General features: G+C 44.9%; 2 protein-coding genes and 1 long non-coding RNA gene across 5 annotated transcripts in view; 2 read left to right on the top strand and 1 right to left on the bottom strand.

Annotated features, from left to right (window-relative positions):
- Window positions 1-9,355: 9,355 nt before the first annotated feature.
- Window positions 9,356-12,189, top strand: isl2a (ISL LIM homeobox 2a). Its single transcript, XM_088378957.1, has 6 exons — window positions 9,356-9,560; window positions 9,836-10,025; window positions 10,161-10,417; window positions 10,629-10,915; window positions 11,566-11,733; window positions 11,828-12,189. Exons 1-6 carry the CDS (start codon window positions 9,356-9,358, stop codon window positions 11,942-11,944), a joined length of 1,224 nt encoding a protein of 407 aa, XP_088235083.1. The 3' UTR covers window positions 11,945-12,189.
- Window positions 12,190-13,499: 1,310 nt separating this feature from the next.
- The window catches only part of scaper (S-phase cyclin A-associated protein in the ER), a 31,845-nt gene continuing 22,170 nt past the window's right edge, over window positions 13,500-23,174 (bottom strand). For all 3 annotated transcript variants that reach the window (XM_088377515.1, XM_088377517.1, XM_088377516.1), the window contains 6 exons: window positions 21,542-21,697; window positions 20,391-20,625; window positions 19,555-19,704; window positions 15,429-15,620; window positions 14,316-14,364; window positions 13,500-14,016 (listed from right to left, as the gene is read on the bottom strand). In XM_088377515.1, the coding sequence (XP_088233641.1) occupies window positions 13,919-14,016; window positions 14,316-14,364; window positions 15,429-15,620; window positions 19,555-19,704; window positions 20,391-20,625; window positions 21,542-21,697 (880 nt within the window). In that variant the 3' untranslated portion in view covers window positions 13,500-13,918. The remainder of the gene's footprint in view (window positions 14,017-14,315; window positions 14,365-15,428; window positions 15,621-19,554; window positions 19,705-20,390; window positions 20,626-21,541; window positions 21,698-23,174) is intronic.
- LOC148397019 (uncharacterized) lies at window positions 21,208-23,173 on the top strand. Its single transcript, XR_015858845.1, has 2 exons — window positions 21,208-21,374; window positions 21,882-23,173. It is a non-coding gene; the product is annotated as an uncharacterized LOC148397019 (long non-coding RNA).

Raw genomic sequence — 23,174 nt, 5'->3', positions numbered from 1 at the left:
AGTGAGTGAGTGAGTGAGAGTGTGAGTGAGTGTGAGTGAGTGAGTGAGTGAGTGGGCGAGCGAGCGAGTGAGTGAGTGAGTGAGTGAGTGAGTGAGTGAGTTAGGGTTAGGATTTAGGGTTAGAGTGAGTGAGTGAGTGAGTGAGTGAGTGAGTTAGGGTTTAGGGTTAGAGTGAGTGAGTGGGTTGGGTGAGTGAGTGAGTGAGTTAGGGTTAGGGTTAGGGTTTGAGTGAGTGAGTGAGTGAGTGAGTGAGTGAGTGAGTTAGGGTTAGGGTTAGGGTTTAGGGTTAGAGTGAGTGAGTGGGTTGGGTGAGTGAGTGGGTGAGTGAGTGAGTGAGTTAGGGTTAGGGTTAGGGTTTGAGTGAGTGAGTGAGTGAGTGAGTGAGTGAGTTAGGGTTAGGGTTAGGGTTTGAGTGAGTGAGTGAGTGAGTTAGGGTTAGGGTTAGGGTTTGAGTGAGTGAGTGAGTGAGTTAGGGTTAGGGTTAGAGTGAGTGGGTTGGGTGAGTGAGTGAGTGAGTGAGTTAGGGTTTAGGGTTAGGGTTAGGGTTTGAGTGAGTGAGTGAGTGAGTGAGTGGGTGAGTTAGGGTTAGGGTTAGGGTTTAGGGTTAGGGTTTGAGTGAGTGAGTGAGTGAGTTAGGGTTAGGGTTTAGGGTTAGAGTGAGAGTGAGTGAGTGAGTTAGGGTTAGGGTTTAGGGTTAGGGTTAGGGTTTGAGTGAGTGAGTGAGTGAGTGAGTGAGTGAGTGAGTGAGTGAGTGAGTGAGTGAGTTAGGGTTAGGGTTAGGGTTTGAGTGAGTGAGTGAGTGAGTTAGGGTTAGGGTTAGGGTTTGAGTGAGTGAGTGAGTGAGTGAGTGAGTGAGTGAGTTAGGGTTAGGGTTAGAGTGAGTGGGTTGGGTGAGTGAGTGAGTGAGTGAGTGAGTTAGGGTTTAGGGTTAGGGTTTGAGTGAGTGAGTGAGTGAGTGAGTGAGTGAGTGAGTGAGTGGGTGAGTTAGGGTTAGGGTTAGGGTTTAGGGTTAGGGTTTGAGTGAGTGAGTGAGTGAGTGAGTGAGTGAGTGAGTGAGTGAGTTAGGGTTAGGGTTTAGGGTTAGAGTGAGTGAGTGAGTGAGTGAGTGAGTGAGTGAGTGAGTGAGTGAGTTAGGGTTAGGGTTTAGGGTTAGGGTTAGGGTTAGGGTTTGAGTGAGTGAGTGAGTGAGTGAGTGAGTTAGGGTTAGGGTTAGGGTTAGGGTTTAGGGTTAGAGTGAGTGAGTGGGTTGGGTGAGTGAGTGAGTGAGTGAGTGAGTTAGGGTTAGGGTTAGAGTTAGGGTTTGAGTGAGTGAGTGAGTGAGTTAGGGTTAGGGTTAGGGTTTAGGGTTAGAGTGAGTGAGTGGGTTGGGTGAGTGAGTGGGTGAGTGAGTGAGTGAGTGAGTTAGGGTTAGGGTTAGGGTTTGAGTGAGTTAGTGAGTGAGTGAGTGAGTTAGGGTTAGGGTTAGGGTTAGGGTTTGAGTGAGTGAGTGAGTGAGTGAGTTAGGGTTAGGGTTTAGGGTTAGGGTTTGAGTGAGTGAGTGAGTGAGTGAGTGAGTGAGTGAGTGAGTTAGGGTTAGGGTTTGAGTGAGTGAGTGAGTGAGTTAGGGTTAGGGTTAGGGTTTGAGTGAGTGAGTGAGTGAGTGAGTGAGTGAGTGAGTGAGTGAGTGAGTGAGTGAGTGAGTGAGTTAGGGTTAGGGTTAGAGTGAGTGGGTTGGGTGAGTGAGTTAGTGAGTTAGGGTTTAGGGTTAGGGTTAGGGTTTGAGTGAGTGAGTGAGTGAGTGAGTTAGGGTTAGGGTTAGGGTTAGGGTTTGAGTGAGTGAGTGAGTGAGTGAGTGAGTGAGTGAGTTAGGGTTAGGGTTAGAGTGAGTGGGTTGGGTGAGTGAGTGAGTGAGTTAGGGTTTAGGGTTAGGGTTAGGGTTTGAGTGAGTGAGTGAGTGAGTGAGTGAGTGGGTGAGTTAGGGTTAGGGTTAGGGTTTAGGGTTAGGGTTTGAGTGAGTGAGTGAGTGAGTTAGGGTTAGGGTTAGGGTTTGAGTGAGTGAGTGAGTGAGTGAGTTAGGGTTAGGGTTTAGGGTTAGAGTGAGTGAGTGGGTTGGGTGAGTGAGTGGGTGAGTGAGTGAGTTAGGGTTAGGGTTAGGGTTTGAGTGAGTGAGTGAGTGAGTTAGTGAGTGAGTGAGTGAGTGAGTGAGTGAGTGAGTTAGGGTTAGGGTTAGGGTTTGAGTGAGTGAGTGAGTGAGTGAGTGAGTGAGTGAGTGAGTGAGTGAGTGAGTGAGTGAGTGAGTGAGTGAGTGAGTTAGGGTTAGGGTTAGGGTTTGAGTGAGTGAGTGAGTTAGTGAGTGAGTTATGGTTAGGGTTAGGGTTAGGGTTTGAGTGAGTGAGTGAGTGAGTGAGTGAGTTAGGGTTAGGGTTTAGGGTTAGAGTGAGTGAGTGAGTGAGTGAGTGAGTGAGTGAGTGAGTGAGTGAGTGAGTGAGTGAGTGAGTGAGTGAGTGAGTGAGTTAGGGTTAGGGTTTAGGGTTAGGGTTAGGGTTAGGGTTTGAGTGAGTGAGTGAGTGAGTGAGTTAGGGTTAGGGTTTGAGTGAGTGAGTGAGTTAGGGTTAGAGTTAGGGTTAGGGTTAGGGTTAGGGTTTGAGTGAGTGAGTGAGTGAGTGAGTGAGTGAATTAGGGTTAGGGTTTAGGGTTAGGGTTTGAGTGAGTGAGTGAGTGAGTGAGTGAGTGAGTGAGTTAGGGTTAGGGTTTGAGTGAGTGAGTGGGTGAGTGAGTGAGTGAGTGAGTGAGTTAGGGTTAGGGTTTAGGGTTAGGGTTAGGGTTAGGGTTTGAGTGAGTGAGTGAGTGAGTGCGTGAGTGAGTGAGTGAGTGAGTGAGTGAGTGAGTGAGTGAGTTAGGGTTAGGATTTAGGGTTAGAGTGAGTGAGTGAGTGAGTGAGTGAGTGAGTGAGTTAGGGTTTAGGGTTAGAGTGAGTGAGTGGGTTGGGTGAGTGAGTGAGTGAGTTAGGGTTAGGGTTAGGGTTTGAGTGAGTGAGTGAGTGAGTGAGTGAGTGAGTGAGTGAGTTAGGGTTAGGGTTAGGGTTTAGGGTTAGAGTGAGTGAGTGGGTTGGGTGAGTGAGTGGGTGAGTGAGTGAGTGAGTTAGGGTTAGGGTTAGGGTTTGAGTGAGTGAGTGAGTGAGTGAGTGAGTGAGTTAGGGTTAGGGTTTAGGGTTAGAGTGAGTGAGTGAGTGAGTGAGTGAGTGAGTGAGTGAGTGAGTGAGTGAGTGAGTGAGTGAGTGAGTGAGTTAGGGTTAGGGTTTAGGGTTAGGGTTAGGGTTAGGGTTTGAGTGAGTGAGTGAGTGAGTTAGGGTTAGGGTTTGAGTGAGTGAGTGAGTTAGGGTTAGAGTTAGGGTTAGGGTTAGGGTTAGGGTTTGAGTGAGTGAGTGAGTGAGTGAGTGAGTGAATTAGGGTTAGGGTTTAGGGTTAGGGTTTGAGTGAGTGAGTGAGTGAGTGAGTGAGTTAGGGTTAGGGTTTGAGTGAGTGAGTGGGTGAGTGAGTGAGTGAGTGAGTGAGTTAGGGTTAGGGTTTAGGGTTAGGGTTAGGGTTAGGGTTTGAGTGAGTGAGTGAGTGAGTGAGTGAGTGAGTGAGTGAGTGAGTGAGTGAGTGAGTGAGTTAGGGTTAGGGTTTAGGGTTAGGGTTAGGGTTAGGGTTTGAGTGAGTGAGTGACCCTAACTCACTCACTCACTCACCCACTCACTCACCCAACCCACTCACTCACTCAAACCCTAACCCTAACCCTAACCCTAACTCACTCACTCACTCAAACCCTAACCCTAACCCTAACTCACTCACTCACTCACTCACTCACTCACTCACTCACTCACTCACTCACTCACTCACTCACTCACTCACTCACTCACTCACTCACTCACTCACTCAAACCCTAACCCTAACCCTAACCCTAAACCCTAACCCTAACTCACTCACTCACTCACTCACTCACTCACTCACTCACTCACTCACTCACTCACTCACTCTAACCCTAAACCCTAACCCTAACTCACTCACTCACTCACTCACTCACTCACTCAAACCCTAACCCTAACCCTAACCATAACTCACTCACTAACTCACTCACTCACTCAAACCCTAACCCTAACCCTAACTCACTCACTCACTCACTCACTCACTCACTCACTCACTCACTCACTCACTCAAACCCTAACCCTAACCCTAAACCCTAACCCTAACTCACTCACTCACTCTCACTCTAACCCTAAACCCTAACCCTAACTCACTCACTCACTCACTCACTCACTCAAACCCTAACCCTAAACCCTAACCCTAACCCTAACTCACCCACTCACTCACTCACTCACTCACTCAAACCCTAACCCTAACCCTAAACCCTAACTCACTCACTCACTCACTCACCCAACCCACTCACTCTAACCCTAACCCTAACTCACTCACTCACTCACTCAAACCCTAACCCTAACCCTAACTCACTCACTCACTCACTCAAACCCTAACCCTAACCCTAACTCACTCACTCACTCACTCACTCACTCACTCAAACCCTAACCCTAACCCTAACTCACTCACTCACTCACCCACTCACTCACTCACTCACTCACTCACTCACTCACTCAAACCCTAACCCTAACCCTAACTCACTCACTCACTCACTCACTCACTCACTCACTAACTCACTCACTCACTCACTCAAACCCTAACCCTAACCCTAACTCACTCACTCACCCACTCACTCACCCAACCCACTCACTCACTCTAACCCTAAACCCTAACCCTAACTCACTCACTCACTCACTCACTCAAACCCTAACCCTAACCCTAACTCACTCACTCACTCACTCAAACCCTAACCCTAAACCCTAACCCTAACCCTAACTCACCCACTCACTCACTCACTCACTCACTCACTCAAACCCTAACCCTAACCCTAAACCCTAACTCACTCACTCACTCACCCAACCCACTCACTCTAACCCTAACCCTAACTCACTCACTCACTCACTCACTCACTCACTCACTCAAACCCTAACCCTAACCCTAACCCTAACTCACTCACTCACTCACTCACTCAAACCCTAACCCTAACCCTAAACCCTAACTCACTAACTCACTCACCCAACCCACTCACTCTAACCCTAACCCTAACTCACTCACTCACTCACTCACTCACTCACTCACTCACTCACTCACTCACTCACTCACTCAAACCCTAACCCTAACCCTAACTCACTCACTCACTCACTCAAACCCTAACCCTAACTCACTCACTCACTCACTCACTCACTCACTCACTCAAACCCTAACCCTAAACCCTAACCCTAACTCACTCACTCACTCACTCACTCAAACCCTAACCCTAACCCTAACCCTAACTCACTCACTCACTCACTCAAACCCTAACCCTAACCCTAACTCACTCACTCACTCACTCACTCACCCACTCACTCACCCAACCCACTCACTCACTCTAACCCTAAACCCTAACCCTAACCCTAACTCACTCACTCACTCACTCAAACCCTAACTCTAACCCTAACCCTAACTCACTCACTCACTCACTCACTCACCCAACCCACTCACTCACTCTAACCCTAAACCCTAACCCTAACCCTAACCCTAACTCACTCACTCACTCACTCACTCACTCAAACCCTAACCCTAACCCTAAACCCTAACCCTAACTCACTCACTCACTCACTCACTCACTCACTCACTCACTCACTCACTCACTCACTCTAACCCTAAACCCTAACCCTAACTCACTCACTCACTCACTCACTCACTCACTCAAACCCTAACCCTAAACCCTAACCCTAACCCTAACTCACCCACTCACTCACTCACTCACTCACTCACTCACTCAAACCCTAACCCTAAACCCTAACTCACTCACTCACTCACTCACCCAACCCACTCACTCTAACCCTAACCCTAACTCACTCACTCACTCACTCACTCACTCACTCAAACCCTAACCCTAACCCTAACTCACTCACTCACTCACTCAAACCCTAACCCTAACCCTAACTCACTCACTCACTCACTCACTCACTCACTCACTCACTCACTCACTCACTCACTCAAACCCTAACCCTAACCCTAAACCCTAACCCTAACTCACTCACTCACTCTCACTCTAACCCTAAACCCTAACCCTAACTCACTCACTCACTCACTCACTCACTCAAACCCTAACCCTAAACCCTAACCCTAACCCTAACTCACCCACTCACTCACTCACTCACTCACTCAAACCCTAACCCTAACCCTAAACCCTAACTCACTCACTCACTCACTCACCCAACCCACTCACTCTAACCCTAACCCTAACTCACTCACTCACTCACTCAAACCCTAACCCTAACCCTAACTCACTCACTCACTCACTCAAACCCTAACCCTAACCCTAACTCACTCACTCACTCACTCACTCACTCACTCAAACCCTAACCCTAACCCTAACTCACTCACTCACTCACCCACTCACTCACCCAACCCACTCACTCACTCTAACCCTAAACCCTAACCCTAACCCTAACTCACTCACTCACTCACTCACTCACTCACTCACTCAAACCCTAACCCTAACCCTAACTCACTCACTCACTCACCCAACCCACTCACTCACTCTAACCCTAAACCCTAACTCACTCACTCACTCACTCACTCACTCACTCTAACCCTAAATCCTAACCCTAACTCACTCACTCACTCACTCACTCACTCACTCACTCGCTCGCTCGCCCACTCACTCACTCACTCACTCACACTCACTCACACTCTCACTCACTCACTCACTCACAACTACTCCCTCACTCACCCACTCACTCACTCACTCACTCACTCACACTCACTCACACTCACCCACCCACCCACCCACTCACTCACTCACTCACTCACTCACTCACTCACTCACTCACTCACACTCTCACTCACTCACCCAACCCACTCACTCACTCACTCTAACCCTAAACCCTAACCCTAACTCACTCACACTCACTCACTCACCCACTCACTCACTCACTCACAACTACTCCCTCCCTCCCTCACCCACTCACTCACTCACACTCACCCACCCACTCACTCACTCACTCACTCGCTCACTCTCACACTCATTCACTCACCCACTCACTCACTCACAACTACTCACTCCCTCCCTCCCCCACTCAGTCACTCACTTTTAATTGGCGAATATAAAAACAAGGAATAAGACGCCAGACACATTTTCACATAAATGTTTATTAAAAATAATATTAAAAGCAAATTTCAAACCAGCAATCTAATGTGAAATTGCATTGGATAACAATATTTAGGCGTATATAGGCATACACATTATTTAAAAACGACTATAAGTGTTATACAACGATTCAAGTGTTTACCAGCTCAGTGGCCTGAGAGGAGAGTGTCCGCCCTGAGTTTGGGAGGTTGTGGGTTCAAACCCCTGCCGAGTCATACCAGTGACTATAACAATGGTACCCATTTCTTCCCTGCTTGGCACTCAGTGTAAGGGGTTGAAATGGGGCCCCCCCTGCTGCTCACGATCATTGGGACTACTTTTGGCACTCAGTGTAAGGCAGGGGTGTCCAAGTCCAGTCCTCGAGGGCCGCATTCCTCCGTGTTTTCCAAGTTTCCTCTCGTTAAACACACCTGATTCAAATGATCAGTTCATCCTCACGTTCTGCAGGAGCCTGATCATTGAATCAGGAAACTTGGAAAACATGGAGGAATGCAGCCCTCGAGGACTGGACTTGGACACCCCTGCTCAACCTGGCAGACCATGGCCGTCTGGACTCATTTGTACTCGTGATGTGTATTCAACCAACGTAAAACACTGTCATATAAAGCAGTTAACCAAATGTCTGATTTTTATGTTTTAATTGGCGAGTATCAAAACAAGGAATAAAACACCAGACAAGTTTGAACAAAAATGTTTATCAAAATAATAATATTACAAGTAAATTTCAAACCAGCAATCCAATGTGAAATTGCAGTCGATATATTGGATAACAATATTCAGGCGCATATATGCATACACGTTATTTAAAAACTACTATAAGTGTTATAAAAGCAAGATTACCCAAAGAAAAGCATCATCTCCCCGTTGTTGCATCACGGCCCATCCCTTCATGCAATAAAGTTAGCCGTTAGCTTGGAGAAAAGGAAGGGAGGCACTTCACCCATCAACTCGTTCGCGAACGGGAAAGTCAGGATTCGTTCCCTCACTGATCCGTTCTAGCGATGACCTGGAAATGCAAATCACTCACTCACTCACTGACTCGTTCACTCACATATCCATTCAGTTGATGAGCGGGAAATGCAATTCACGACTCCTTCGTAAACAGGAAGTGACGTCATTTTCTTCTTCGTTTTGTTTTACGGCGAGGTGGCACCAGCTTCAATGGGCATTACCGACACCTACTGGTTGAAGTCATATGAACTGAAAAAACTCTCATTCACTGAAAAGATTCGTTCTTTTCAACGAATTGTTCACTCACGAGCCAACATTCGTAGAAATAAATGTGTGAATTACCCGCGCCAATTTTTTTTTTTTTTGGGGGGGGGGGGTAGTTGTATTGTTTGATGTATATGTTGTTCCCACGGGATGTTGTAATATAGAGAAAAATGTGATTCGTTGGACGATTTGTTTGAACAAATGTTTGGACTTAACTGATTCTAAAGATTCTGTTCACTTAAAAGAACTGGAATGCACATCACTAGCACTTGCGGAAGACTGGGCCAAAGAGCAGCTGACGTCATCGGTGTACTTGTCGCGAGATCTTATGAAGACGAGAAATTGGGTCGCAACATGTTGGTTCATGATAATAAATATAGGTCAATTACGCTATGATACTGATGAACTATCGTACAATGTAGATGTATTGTGTCAATATAAAACAATACCAAACTGTTTTTCTGTTTAAAGTTTTGTCATATTAAAATTATGAACACAATACACCTTTCGCAAAATGCAATTGTATGAAGACCTGGAAGTTAAGTTTCAAATGAAATGATAGCATAAATTACTTATTTTTATGTTTTGTGTAATTAAATTGGTCATATTTTCCCAGTCCAGTAGAGGGCTCTCCAGAGTGACAAAAATGTACTAAAACAGGTTGTTTAGTTTTTTGTTTGCTCTTTTTAGATAGTTATGTACAGGTATGGTAATATTAGACAAAATATTTAAAATCTATTCTGAGTCCTGAGAATGTGAACAAAGTTTTTTCTCGTTTTATACATTTTTTAACGTCTTTATATTGATAAAGGCCCCAAATAGCAACAACGGATTGCTGTAAACCTAATGAATACCACCCCCCCCCCCCCCCCCCCTAAAAAAAATGTGCTTCCGCGAGGGTATTTGGATGGTGGCACCCTTCTGTTTGGACGCACAGAGGTCCCAGGTCTGCAGACGTCACGGGTTGGGGGAGCTTTGTTTTGCGCCCTCCTCTCAGGCGGCCAACACAAATTGCATGATCCAGCCAAGGGACGGGACGCGCTCTTCCTCCCGCATGGTGGATATCCTGCTCAATGCCTCTTTCTTGGATGATATGGGGGATCTTTCCAAAAGTAAGATCTGCCTTTTCACTTTTTATTGAACACATTTAACGAGGAATGATTTATTTTTTTACTTGTTATTTGCCTTATCATCTGAAAATCTGCATCTCTAAATTAATCAGCAAAAATTTAACAATTTGCACTTGGTGATTTTTGTGGGGCATTTTTCCCCCGAGCCGTCATGAGTAATTCAATTAATTCTGTAGCCTTCGCTCCAAGGTGATGAGAGTGATATGATGCTGTGGCATTAATATATCTATGTGTATCCACGTGTCACATCCGTGCAGAAAAATCAGGATTCGCGATGTGCGTGGGCTGCGGGAGTCAGATACACGACCAGTACATCATGAGGGTGTCCCCGGACCTGGAGTGGCATGCAGCCTGCCTCAAGTGCGCGGAGTGCAGCCAGTACCTGGACGAGAGCTGCACTTGCTTTGTCCGAGACGGAAAGACTTATTGTAAAAGAGATTATGTCAGGTGGGATTTCATATTATTCCTTTAAAAATATTTTTAAAAAATGGTGTGCGTAAAATGCGCACCTGTAAACCTGATGCGTTATTTGACAGCTTCCAAAATGCACGCAAACTTTACTGATAGTTTACCTCTTTTTAGGTTATTTGGCATAAAATGTGCAAAATGCAAGACGGGCTTCTGCAGCAGTGACCTGGTGATGAGAGCCCGGGAGAGTGTGTATCACATGGAGTGTTTCCGGTGCTCCGTATGTAGTCGACACCTCCTGCCCGGGGACGAGTTCTCGGTGCGGGACGACGAGCTGCTTTGCCGGGCCGACCATGCTTTGTTGATGGATAGAACTGTCGATAGCCCGCTAAGCCCCGGGAACATTCACTCTCGACCCCTGCACATTTCTGGTATTATTATTATTATTATTATCATTATTATATTAATATTATTATTACTATTATTATTAAAAATACATAATATTCCAGATACGTTGGTTGGTTAAATTAGTCTATAAAACTATAGCTTGAAAACAAGTCGACATTTAATTTTGATTTCATAATAATAATCCCTTCCCTGTCTGTTGCGTGCTTATTTTATTTGAATTATTTTGTCCGTCAGACCCAGTCTCCGTTCGTCACCCACCTCATCATCGGAACCACATCCAAAAGCAGTCCGAGAAGACCACACGGGTCCGGACGGTGCTGAACGAGAAGCAGCTGCATACGTTGCGGACTTGCTATAACGCCAACCCGCGGCCCGACGCGCTGATGAAGGAGCAGTTGGTGGAGATGACCGGTTTGAGCCCCAGGGTGATCCGAGTCTGGTTCCAGAACAAACGCTGCAAAGACAAGAAAAAGTCCATTCTGATGAAGCAACTGCAGCAGCAGCAACACTGCGACAAAACGGTCAGTTGGCGCTTTTTATTATGCTTGAATTCATGCATGTTTTAAGGTAAACCAATGTGGCAATTTTATCTCATAAAAAATGAATTATAATACTTTTATTTATCAAAATCTTTCGTTTCATGCAAATCATTGCAAATTATTCATGTCTGCTTGAAACAACAAGACATAAATCATTCGATTTTTGGCAACTTTCAATTATGTTTTTTAGTTCAGAACACAGCCTGAAGCCTAAATGGATTAACTAAGACTTTATTTGCCTCCCTTATCGAATCAAAAAGTCATTGTACTCTATTTTTGTTTGTTCTTTTTAACAATCTACAGCACGTGTGGTGATGTATTACTCAAATTTCACTCTGGGAATCTATAAAGGATTGTTTATCTATAATTTTTGATGTCTCTCTAGTCTCGCAATTTTGACTTTGGCGTGAGATAAACGCATCACTCGTAAATTCACAAAATATTTTTTTGCACAAAGTATGTCTTGTAATGCACATTATGTCACTTGAAATAGGCTTTAAATAAAACAGCACATTTAAATATAATTTGTAAGCCTATATAAACGTCTACACAATATTTTTTTTCCCCATTATACTGCAGGCAATACGTTGAATTTTAGGAGCTTAATATGTGAATATACATGTTGCATGTAGAACCTGCAGGGCCTGACAGGAACGCCCCTGGTGGCAGGCAGTCCCATCCGCCACGACAGCACTGTGCAGGGCAACTCCGTGGAGGTCCAAACCTACCAACCACCTTGGAAGAGCCTCAGTGACTTCGCCTTGCAGAGCGACCTGGACCAGCCCGTCTTCCAACAACTGGTAAGAAACAAAACATGAAGACTGGACAGTTCAGCACGCCAGGCAGAGAGACAAAAAATAAAAAACTCACTTATAAAATGTCCTGGTGTTTCAGATGTCTTTTTCTGAGTCCGGTTCGTTGGGGAACTCTTCCGCCAGCGATGTCACCTCGCTGTCATCTCAGCTTCCGGACACGCCGAACAGCATGGTACCGAGTCCAGTGGACACGTGAGGAGCTCGAAAATACACGAGAGGAGTTCAGAACAAAACAATCACAAGATGCTGCTGTTGGATTTACTCGAGGAGGATACTGGACAATTTATTTTTTAATTTTTGCTCAAGGGCATTAAGGAAGCGGACTCGCCTTGTGGGATTCGAACGTGTGGACAAACGCGTCTCTGCGGAAGCCAGAATACAATGTGTGGATGTGCATGGCATCGTTTTATTATCGACGCGGACAAATAAGTTATTATTATTTATTATTATAACGACATAGCCAAACTTACTAATAAAACGATGGTTTTAATTCATTTTTCTTTGTATGTTTATGAATACTTCATATAATGAGTAATCAACGGAATTTGTTAGAGGACTCACAAAAGAAAAACACGAAGAATTTTTCAAAAAGTATTGCGCAAAACAAAAAAAATCCTCATTGCAAACGACAAAAATAAAAAAATAAAAACAAATCAACGAATCAATTGATTAATTAGTTGCTTGAAAAATAAACATGTAAAATATATTTTACCCCCTAAAAATCAACATTTAAAACAGGTTGGATTACAAACAATACAAAATCATGGCTATTAAAAAAAATGAGTTATGCGAGGGTACAATATGCATGTGTGTATAGGTAAGGATTTTTTTTTTAATTATTTAAATTTCATTGAAACTCTTTTGTCTCATTTCCAAATGGCTACAGTCCAGACAGACGACAGTCTTATCTGAATCTGGCATCACCTTCCAAAGGCTCGGACAGGGGCCACAACACAACGGGATGGTGTGTGTGTGTGTGTGTGTGTGTGAGGGGGGGGGGGGGGGGGGGGGGGGAAGAGAAGAGGTGGGGGGGGGGGGCACTCCACGCCGCCCGGGGACGCATCTTGGCGCGACCTGAGTTTATTTTCCTTCCAGTAGGAATGCTGCACGGCAAATAGCCGCTGGACAAGAGGGAGCAGGCGGGTCAAGCCGGGCTTGACACACGACACCTTCACAATTTGTTTGGGAGGATCCTCTTTTATCAGTGCCAGGAAACGGACACTCATTGAAGGGCTGATGAGATCAACTCACAGTGCAACACATTCAACTTTCCAATTTAGGCTGAAATTTGCATTTTGCAACCTGACTGGAAAAAAGCAAGATGGCTGTAGTTGCAGTCCAATTTTTATTTTCTGAGCAAAAGACGTCTGCAGCTGTAATTGAATTTTTTTTTAGCAGGGAAAGTTTTGTGTGAATTTATTTTTCACGCTACTTTTTTTCTAAAGCATCAGGTTTTTGAGACATTTTGTTTGGTTTTAAGGTTTGGCTCATAAATTTGCGTAATATAGATTTTCCCATGCGTTGTAATTTTTATTTTTACCTATGTTTCAGGAAAAAAAAATCACTTTTTGCTAAAATTAGTATCTGTATTATGAAAACCTGATGTGCTAGAGAAAATGGGTAGAATTATAATCAGGGCAAACATTTCATTTACAAAAGTTTGACTAGCATCTCTGATAATAAATTAATATAACAAAATTAAAAAGACCATTTACAATATTTATGGTAATTGAAACAATCAAAACAGCAAATTTGAACAAAAAACTTTTATTATGTACATTTATACAAAGAATGATGAAGCTTAACATAAATATTCTGTGCATGGACAGTAACTGATTCGTGTTTTTGCCTTCTTGAGGACAAACTATAAAAACACTGAACACATTTGCAAATATCTTAACTTGCACACAAGATGAGTACAAAATAGGACCAATGTAATAAATTAACTACGTTTCAAGAACAGAAACAAACTTTTTGTTGCTATTTAACCACAATACACAAACACGATATTTAGTGCAAATTGCTCATGCACACGAGTCTGCTTTCCCAGCAGGTGCAACGTCACACTAAGGCTTCCACTTTTTTTTTCTAATTTTTTTTTGTCAGATCAGCCTCAAGTCAGGAGAGTTGACGACGCTGTTTTTTTTTTTTTTTTAAAGGTGCCAGTCTGTCACTCGTTTTGCTTTTTGAGGAAAAACTGCAGCGCTGAGTCCCACTGATCTCGAGGGAAGCGGTTGGGCAACTCGCAATAATCCATCTGCTGGAGTGCTGCGCGCGATACATTGGACACACACACAAAACCAAATCATGTCCTTTAAGAGTGTACAGATGATAAAACCCGAGTGGCTGAGAAACATTGTCGACAACTGTCCTCGCTTAACGATAGCACCAACATACAAGGTAGTTTTTACTTGATTGACGTTTAAGACACTTAAATGTTTTTCCAAAGAGAAATTAACTACAATTATGACTCAGATATCAGGTCTGCATAAATCTCTGTTGTAAACCGAGGACCGCCTTGTAATGAGCATGATGAATATGAAGTCATAAGCGTGTGTGACACTTACCATTCTGTTTTGTTTTGCTGTCACATTGTTTCTCACTTGAAGCACAATCCTGTGGATTAATAACACAAGTTAATTACACAGATGAATACAAACGATAGAATTGTTAACTTAATAACCACTTTGACTGCCAGTGTTTCACTACATCAACCTCACAAAACCAAACAAACAGAAGCCAGTAAATCACAAATCGGATTACAACAATGCAAACAAATCTGCGACCATTGCTTCAATTATGAAACAATGTGTAAACATTACACATCTTAAGTAATGTACTAACTTATTTAAAATTTCTATTAATAAAATTTACAGATAAATAAAAAATAAATAAAGCATATATTACATAAATCCCTAAAAATGTATTCTATGCCAATTTGGAAAGTTTAGGAAAAAAGAAATAGAATTGGCCCAATTTCGACATTTCCACTTTACAGTAATGATATACAGATAGTTAATTTGCGCTGTACTATTCCGCTTAACTTTATTGGTAATTTCATATGTACCTGTGGCTGAAAAGCAAAGTGTGGAGAGTCTGTCACCGACACGCATGGTTGTCAGTGAAGTTGCATGTGAACCCGATACGGGGTCGCAGTTTTTCTGTTTCAGTCAAGAGATGCTAATAGCAATTTTTTTTCAGGCGATGGTCCACTTCAGCCTCATTCGGCTGCATCACGTGTTCCGAGACTTTTTTACCCGCATAGTAAGTAGCCGAAATCCATCCAGGTTTCCCTGCGAGGAATGCTCCCAGGGGGCCGAAGGCAAGAGCGAGACTGCGCGCATTGTGACTTTGTTTGAAAGCAATGACAATAGCTCGACTCCCGGTGAATGGCGGCTTAATCGTTGTCCAAACAGCGGAGCTTGGTCGAGTGTTGTCAGAGGAAGATAAAGGAGACAAGGTGTTTACTGGGAGTCCAAGCAGCGGCAGCCTAAATCCACTGGCCGAGGAAGCCGTTTGTCTTAGTGAAAAGTGCGCCTGTTACACATTGACCAGAGCTCATGAGAAGCGGCTGTTAATCAGCGCTGGAGTGAAGCATCTCCCTGAAATTGCTTCGTTTTTTAATTTTTTTAATTTGATGGCGCTGGAGGTGACTCGGCAATATTCGAACGGGGTTTTACCTGAATGAAGGTGGCGAGCAGCACGCAGCTCATCTCCTGCTGCAGCATGACCTTGTTGGGCCCGTTGTTGTAGCACGCCGAGATGAGCGAGGGGAAGAGCACGCGGATCAGGCGCGGGTGGCTGAAATACTGGAAGGGCAGCTGGCAAAGTTTTTGCAGCACGCTGGGCTGGCGGCCAGACTGCACGATCACCTGAAAAACAGACAGTAGGGGCAAGTAGACAAGTACAAAAACATGAGTGGATTTTTCAGGTATCTGGATTTTTTTTTTGGTTAGGATTCCCCATTTAAAAGCATGCTTTTTTTTTTTTTAAAAGAATGTTCCCATGATGGAGGTCAACACGGTAAATAAAATCGGTGGCATTCTACAGGTAAAGAGCAGAGTCGGGTCACGGGGTCGTAAATTCACTCCGATTTACAAGACTCTAAAAAATACGCTCGTCCTTTGAAAGTGACTGCCGGTTGGAGCGGAAGCATAAACAAAGTGATAATTTATCACTTTTATCAGCTCCAAGGTGAAGCTTCTCCGGGTCTGCCCTCTGCGGACACGTTGAGAGAGACAAGGAACAGCATTTTTTCTTATCGCCGCTTGTTTACAGGACGCGTCAGAGCCAGAAGGTGCAAGAAGTGGCGAGCACATCACAGTTGACGGTGCGTATTGTAAACTTGGGCTATGCTTTGTTTACGTCAAAAGGTATGTGTTTACATCCGGCCAATGACAATGTTCTTTGAATGATCCGATACGCGTCTTAATTGGATTTGAAATAAAGTGTAGACTTTCAGCTCGGATTAAAAAAAAAAGGCATTTATCGTCCTTGAATTTATTTACAGGTCTGATGAAAATACATCAGGAGTGCGGGCAGCTATGAAAGGTTCAATCGCCAAAAGTTCTCTAATTCAATAAGAGTTTTTTCACCCAGGAATGTGCGACTCACTGGTCAAATTCATCCACTAATGGGGGGGGAAAAAAGCTTTAAGGTGTTTTCAGAAGCAGTGCTGCTTATTTTCAGTGTGTGTAGTTTTGTGATTCTTTTCACTCAATCCTAAATTGCAAGCTGGAACGTCGCCCAAAGACAAACTGGCAACAACATTAGAGGGAGTTCAGCTCCACGGCTCACGCTTGAAGCGGCGGGGGGAAGTGAAGAGTCAAGGAGGTCATATTGGGTTAAAATGAATCGTATTTTAATAAAGGATTAATCGTTCATGTTTTGATTGGATGTTGCAGTTTTAACTCATTTTGACACGACAGACAGTTGATTGAGGTTACTATGATGCTTGGTCACTTTTACATCCTCAGAATGGTAAACTCAACTTTTTCCATTCCATTTTCCAACTGAGGCCAAGATGTTGCAGAGTCATCATGGCATCTGGCCCGAGTGAAACACCGACTGAGGAGGGGGGCGACTAAACGGCTTTGCTGCTCTGTTCTTCCTTAAGCTCAGAGACCTGGCCTTTTTAAATTGTGTAGCTTTTTATGACACTCCCATGACATAACGTCCTCACTGTCCACAATGACAACAAAGAGTGTGTTAAAGTTAATGTTGTGGAACGCACAGACACTTTTTTTTTGGGGGGGGCAGTGTGGAAGTGGGAGATGTAAACTGCAACCACAATAACCATTCTCTAAATAAAGGCTCTAAGAGCATCAATCCAAATGTAAAATGTCTGTTTTTAAGCTCCAGAACTTCAATTGTAGAGTCGCACTTGACATTGTGCCCTGACGCTCTCGGAAAACAAGACAAAACAAAGACGGAATCTACGTCCATTGCGTCTGGACAGCCTCCTAACAACTTCACAGGAACAAAAGCTATGTCGTACTGATAAGACGCCAGAACAACGCCACAAAAAAAACTAACAAACAAAGCCAAGTTGGCCAACTAACTGTTTACAAATGTTTATGTAGACGCGCGTCAGCTCCTACGTCAACTACCTTTCGACCGGCAAATTCCAGCAATGCAGACTTTGACATAGACACTCCAACTTGACTTCAGGGGAATTGTCAGCTGTCTGAAAACAAGCCACAGAGCCATGTGTTTACTCAATAAAAGCAATACTAAGTATCTCTGACGCCGCCATCCTTTCGCCAGATGATAATCCCTTTGTGGAATGATGCTGATGACAAATGTTTTAGAGTTCAGACAAACGCAAAAAAGGAAAGCCGGTTGGACCTGCGTTCACCCTTGAAGCCGAGCCTAAATAAAAAAATAAAAAAAAACGGGCATCTGCTTTCCTGCCAGTCAGTGGGGAGAGAGTCTGTCTGCCTTTGACTGCTTCTGTTTACTCTGCCGGGTGATAGAGAGTGTAACATTCCCTGCCGCCGGTCGACTCCCTACGCTCTGCGCTAGCCGCACTTAGCCCGCGGGCAGCGAGGGCTCGCTGAAGGGAGCGTTTCGACATCAGGTTAGCGGGGAATTACAGGACTAAAGATCATGCTCGGGCCTGGAGGGCAGAGGAAACGCCTTCTGAGGGAATGGGAAGAGGAGGCATGACCCCGTAGATAAAGATGTGTGTGGGCGCGGAGATGCTAACTAGCCGCAAAGAGAAAATCGGAGAAAGATAAACATCTCCTGTCATTCATTCATACATCCTTTAATTCGACTTGAATTTGTTTGCTTGTGTGTGTGGTCATTTCCCCGCCCCAAAGTTTTCTTAAGATTTACACACTAAACAAGCACGCCTGAATTCGGTGGGTTAACACGTCAACGGCTTCCAATCACAGTTCCGCCGCTTCAAAGATTCCGCAGATCATCACGGCGGATGAGTCACAAATGAATCAGAGTGGGAGATTATGTGTGCATATTTCGAGCGAGGGCAAGAGGAAGTACAATTTTAATTGTCAGACATTTTTTTGTTCGGCCTTACAATGTAACATATGGCTCAGCGGCTACTATAAGCAAGGCTACATATGTTGCTCTCGCAATGGCTTTTTTGTCTGACAAAGTGAATTATTCATGCCCCCTGAGCAAGGGGGATGGGGGTGTACATCAGGACGTATGCCTCAAAGTTCTGAGCAGCTTCTTTTCTGGAGCACACATAAACAAAAGCCGGTGCGCCGACATTGAATCAGAAATGACGGCGACCGCACGGGCTCCGGCTCGGGTTGCTTTTGTGCCGTGCCAGAGCTTACATTAGCTGGAGAAAAGCTCAAGCTGCTCTGAATATTCTCCGAGACACCATCCATCTCGGTGCGGAACTCGATAGACGCGTTCCCACAACAGCACCACTGGCAAAGATTATCCCGGTTTTGCTGGCTGTGTGGGAAATTGGAAACCGAAACGACCTAGAGTCCAAAAGTGACTTACCCGAAATTCAAACAAGTTATTCGTTCTCATAACCTTTTCACAGACCGGGATTAACGATCAGAACCCAAATTGGGGACACAATTTTTTTTCTTTAGCAAATACGATCGTGTGTTGCTGCGGAGGTTAACAATTTTATGTTCGCACGGAGACGAATAATCTGTCAGTCACGTCACTAAATCATCACCCCTCATTCAATTATTCAATGTGAAATGCAAATTGGCGCTGGAGATTCTGTACATTATTATAATTAAAAGGGATGGGCTCACGGGAAAGCCCGAACGTTGACCGGTGGTGAGGGAATGGCTTTAATTCAAAGTGAAAAATCTTGCTAATTAGAATCCGTAATCAGCCTATAAATTGCGAAGAGGACATCAATGATGTGTCACAGGCTGCTGTCTGTGCCAGTCGGATTTAACTTAATCAAGAGTGCAGCCGAGTGGAGCTGATCAGCGGCCTTGGTGGACGGGCCATGCATGACAGCCAATTACACAGCGGCCAGATCTGCTCGTGCGCATCACTCTCCCTTAAGTGGATAGAAGGCCGAGTCGGGCATGGGGCACTTGGGGCGGGGCAGAATAATCAAATAAATATGTGTAACTAAAAAAAAAATAATCATAAAGCAAATAAAATATGTCTTAATTGCATATATTCTAAAATTTATTGCAACATATTTCACACCAATAAAGCACAAAATAACCTCCAGAAATTTTTGGTGTGAATTTTTCTTGAATTTAAAATAAGTGTAGTCACTTGCACAATATGAGCGATCCAATATCCACTCACATTGACTTTGAAGCAAAATGAGGTGAGCAAAAAAATATTTACCTGGTTATCCGGGTGATTGACAGTGAAGTATCCCACGCAGATGATGACTTCGTGGAGCAGCTCTTCGGCCGAATGCTGGGTACAGTACCAAAGCAGCGAGCTGACGATGTGGCGGAAAGCGAGCGACAAGCCCTCCGCTCCTAGAACGCTCTGAGAGGAAACACGCGGCGGCGGCGTTAGCGTGCGGCGCACTCAATTAACATAAATTGCCCGCGGCGAAGATTACAAAGCTCTCAAGGTAATAACAAAGCAAAGTCATAAAACATTTTATATGCGTCGCTCGTGGGAACGCGCTTGGTAGGAAGAGCGCGAGCGGGCCAAATGCCATAAAACATCCCAAAACCGGCAGAGGAAGGAGATGAGAGGAACGCTTGGCTGACAGTATTTATCAAACATGTCAGTGTGACGGAGCACCGAGAGATCATCACAGCTCCACTCGAGGGTTTGAGCATTGTAAAATTCATAAACACTATAGCTTGGATGCTAAACATTTTGTAAGGCTTTGCAGCTAAGTCAAACGTACGCTCCGGTTCACTGTGCTAATCACCTGCGCTCGTCCCAACCGCCGGGATCTAATCAATCCCGACAACAGACCTCGGGTCAGAGGTCATCCGTGTTTATGTCCGTAGGTCGCTTTGTGCCGAGGAGAGAGACTCCACCTCTGACAGACATTAAGACGGGAGCCGGCGTCAATGGGCTATTCAATCGAGGAAGGATAAATATTTGTCTTTTTTTTTTTTTTTAAATCAGGCCATGATGCTTTCTTCCTCCTCCCAAATTTCATCAAACGCGAGCACAATACAGGAAAATGAAACAACACGTTTTGATTGGGATACCTGGAAGGCAGAGAGGTCAAGCAGGGCAAAACTGTTGAGGAAGCGGATGCCTTGCAAAGCCACCTGGATGACCCCTGCGCTGTAAGGTTCCTGGCTCTGAGAGGACGACTCTGGCGAGAAGCTGTGCAGCAGGATGGAATACAGCGTGTGCACCACTCCCACCAGGTCGGTCGACTGCAGCAGGGCCGTCAGCCCCGTTGGGTCTTGACGCTTGTTGTCAAATATACTGGACCCACTGAGGAGGAGGCGGGGAGTCATTTACAGACACATCAGCAAAGCATGACTTCAATATTTTTAAATAAAACCATTTTTCCCCCAAATGAGTTGGCCTATTGCGACTATTTCAAGTTTCAGCCATGATCTGCAGATTGTGACCTCTGGCAGGAACCCACAGTGCGTGCTGATACTTGATGTTAGCCAACAGGCCTTGTGTGAAATATGCTGCCACGTTAGAACCCAGCCTGCTAATGCCATTAGAATCTCCAGACACAGCAACTGGCATGGACTAAGTGTTCGACGTGGCCACTGCACATTCTCTTACGTGACACGCAGCGATGGCACAACCGGGGCCTGTTTGGTGCTGTCATGGTGAATGATGTTGGATTTCTCAATAGGAGCTATTCTTCATATTCTATTTGGGAGGGGGTGACTGATGCACTTTCAATGTTCTTCCACCTGCTTAAGGGACGAGCAATGTGAACATTCTGTCTGTTGGCACTGAGGAGTCACGGAAAAAAAAAAAAATCGAATAATGCTATTTGACATCAATATTTAGCGTTACGTTCCTTCTCGTGTGACATCAAAGCGGCTACTGTGGGCAACGTTGCTTTCAACTTTGGCGCTGATGTCCATCGGTGTGACTGTATGCTTAGCCTCTGTCAGCGGCGCCGCTGAACCTCTCTTTAGGGGAGGTCACCGTAGCACATGTGGGTGGGTGGGCTCCCCCACCCCACCGCCCCTCCGAGCTGCAAGCTAAGGTTTATGGTGAGTGACAGAGAGCCGGGTCAAGTAGATGCCTATCTCGATCGGCAGCTTAGCTTAGCCAAACGATCCGCCGGCTGATTACAGAAGAACCGACTTGTCTTTGTTTAATAACCACGGGAGTCGCTCTTTAAGAATTAAGACGACGCTTGGTCGTTAGACATTCTTACCGTCCGGTTACCACAAAGCACAGCTTGCACATGCTGTATAAGAAAGCTGAGGCTTGCTGGAGGAACGCAGACATCTTCGGGTGCTCGTCCACGGGGCTTTGAATGGATAGAAAGAACCCGTACAGCTTGTCGATCAAACCCATGTTGACCACATAGCTGCAAGACAAGAAAAGCGTGGACAGGTTAGCGACGTCGCTCCTAAAATGTTCACAAACGCTTCTTTTGTGCATCTGTGCAAGGGATACCTACAGCCTCTCCACCCACTGCTATTAGTGTGATATCTCCAATTTGTCTTTGGCAATGGAAGGTCTCGTGATCATGTTTCTTTCTGGTCTTTCAGCCGCAAATCACTCCTAATAGCGTCATTAGAGAGCTATTGTGGTCTTTCCAGGATTGGAGTCTCTGCATCGCTACCTGAGAGTCGTCTTCCTGCTTGAGCTTCCAGTATGGTGAAATATTTGTGCTCTAGCTCGAAGATTGTTGCAGCCTTTGACTCTTTACGTAACTGTGACTCAAGCTGTTAATTCCATTATTCAATAAATTCAACCATTTGGACAATTGTATTGATTCTATGAATTACATGGTTGGAAGAACTTGCTTGTATAATAGCCTGGTGACTCAATAGTTCGACCATGGATTTTGTATCTCTGTCTAGTCGGGGGGGGTTAAAACAGGTGACAATGCCGATATTCCACCGCTCGACACTTGAACCCGTTCCAATTGTTTTGACTTCTCCCTCGTTCACAGAGCGACTTTGGCTGAAAGGATCCATCCTCACGTCGACTGCTTTGCTCAACGTCTGCGTAATGTTTGACAAGCTACTCGGTGGTCGCGCTGGGCGTTCGGCGCCGCGTCATACGAGCCCGAAGCGAAAACATTTAGGACGATAGCGAAAGTCTAAACGCGCTAAAAAAGGAAAACTGAGAATGTGGTAATAAGCAGAAAAGGGAATCGTGAGCCGCTTCCCATGTGATATACGGCACAGTATAATGAGAGTGTCAAAGCCAAAGCTAAAAATGTTTTGATCTTTTGTCCTTTCTCACATGCTAATACATTACAGAAGGCAGTCGAGGTAAATCCACTGCTCCTACTTGGGATTAACGGAGATGACGCCATTTTTCTCAAGCCCTCCCCTGTCTCCAGGGTTACGACTAGGTCAGTGGATGAGAGTGGTGGTTCCGTGCAGCTGCTTCGGCATGATGATGAATCACGGCTTGTGGGAGGGAAGGTGGAAAGGACGCGCTCTTCTCTTCCATCGGCTTCTACGTGGGCCTGCCTTTCCTCATCGCCCGGATTTTCTCCATCACGGGTTGCCTCCTACAATCCAGATCCACGCGGCGAGCTCCGACGCCAGGTTGGAGGGGACCTTTCCGAGCCCTGCAAGTGCTTTTTGTTTACGCTACTTTGTGCCCACCCCTTCAGAAATGGATCCTACTTGAAATGTGTTGCTCCACGTTGGAAAAATGCCAGAATACATGCTCAATCTCACACTACTCCCATTTTGACAAGACACCATTTGGTCCATTTCCAAGAAGGATCACGTTTTGTCAGCTAATACTTCATGACCAACTCTCAAACCCAGTTAAAAGAAGACAAAACCAGAAAAAAATAAATAAAGAATAAGACGTGAAAT

Source organism: Syngnathus floridae, chromosome 6, assembly GCF_059516105.1.
Source record: "Syngnathus floridae isolate MCC-2025c chromosome 6, RoL_Sflo_1.0, whole genome shotgun sequence".
NCBI lineage: Eukaryota > Metazoa > Chordata > Actinopteri > Syngnathiformes > Syngnathidae > Syngnathus > Syngnathus floridae.
The sequence above is the reverse complement of the archived record's forward strand: the minus strand, read 5'-3'. Positions and strand labels throughout refer to the sequence as shown.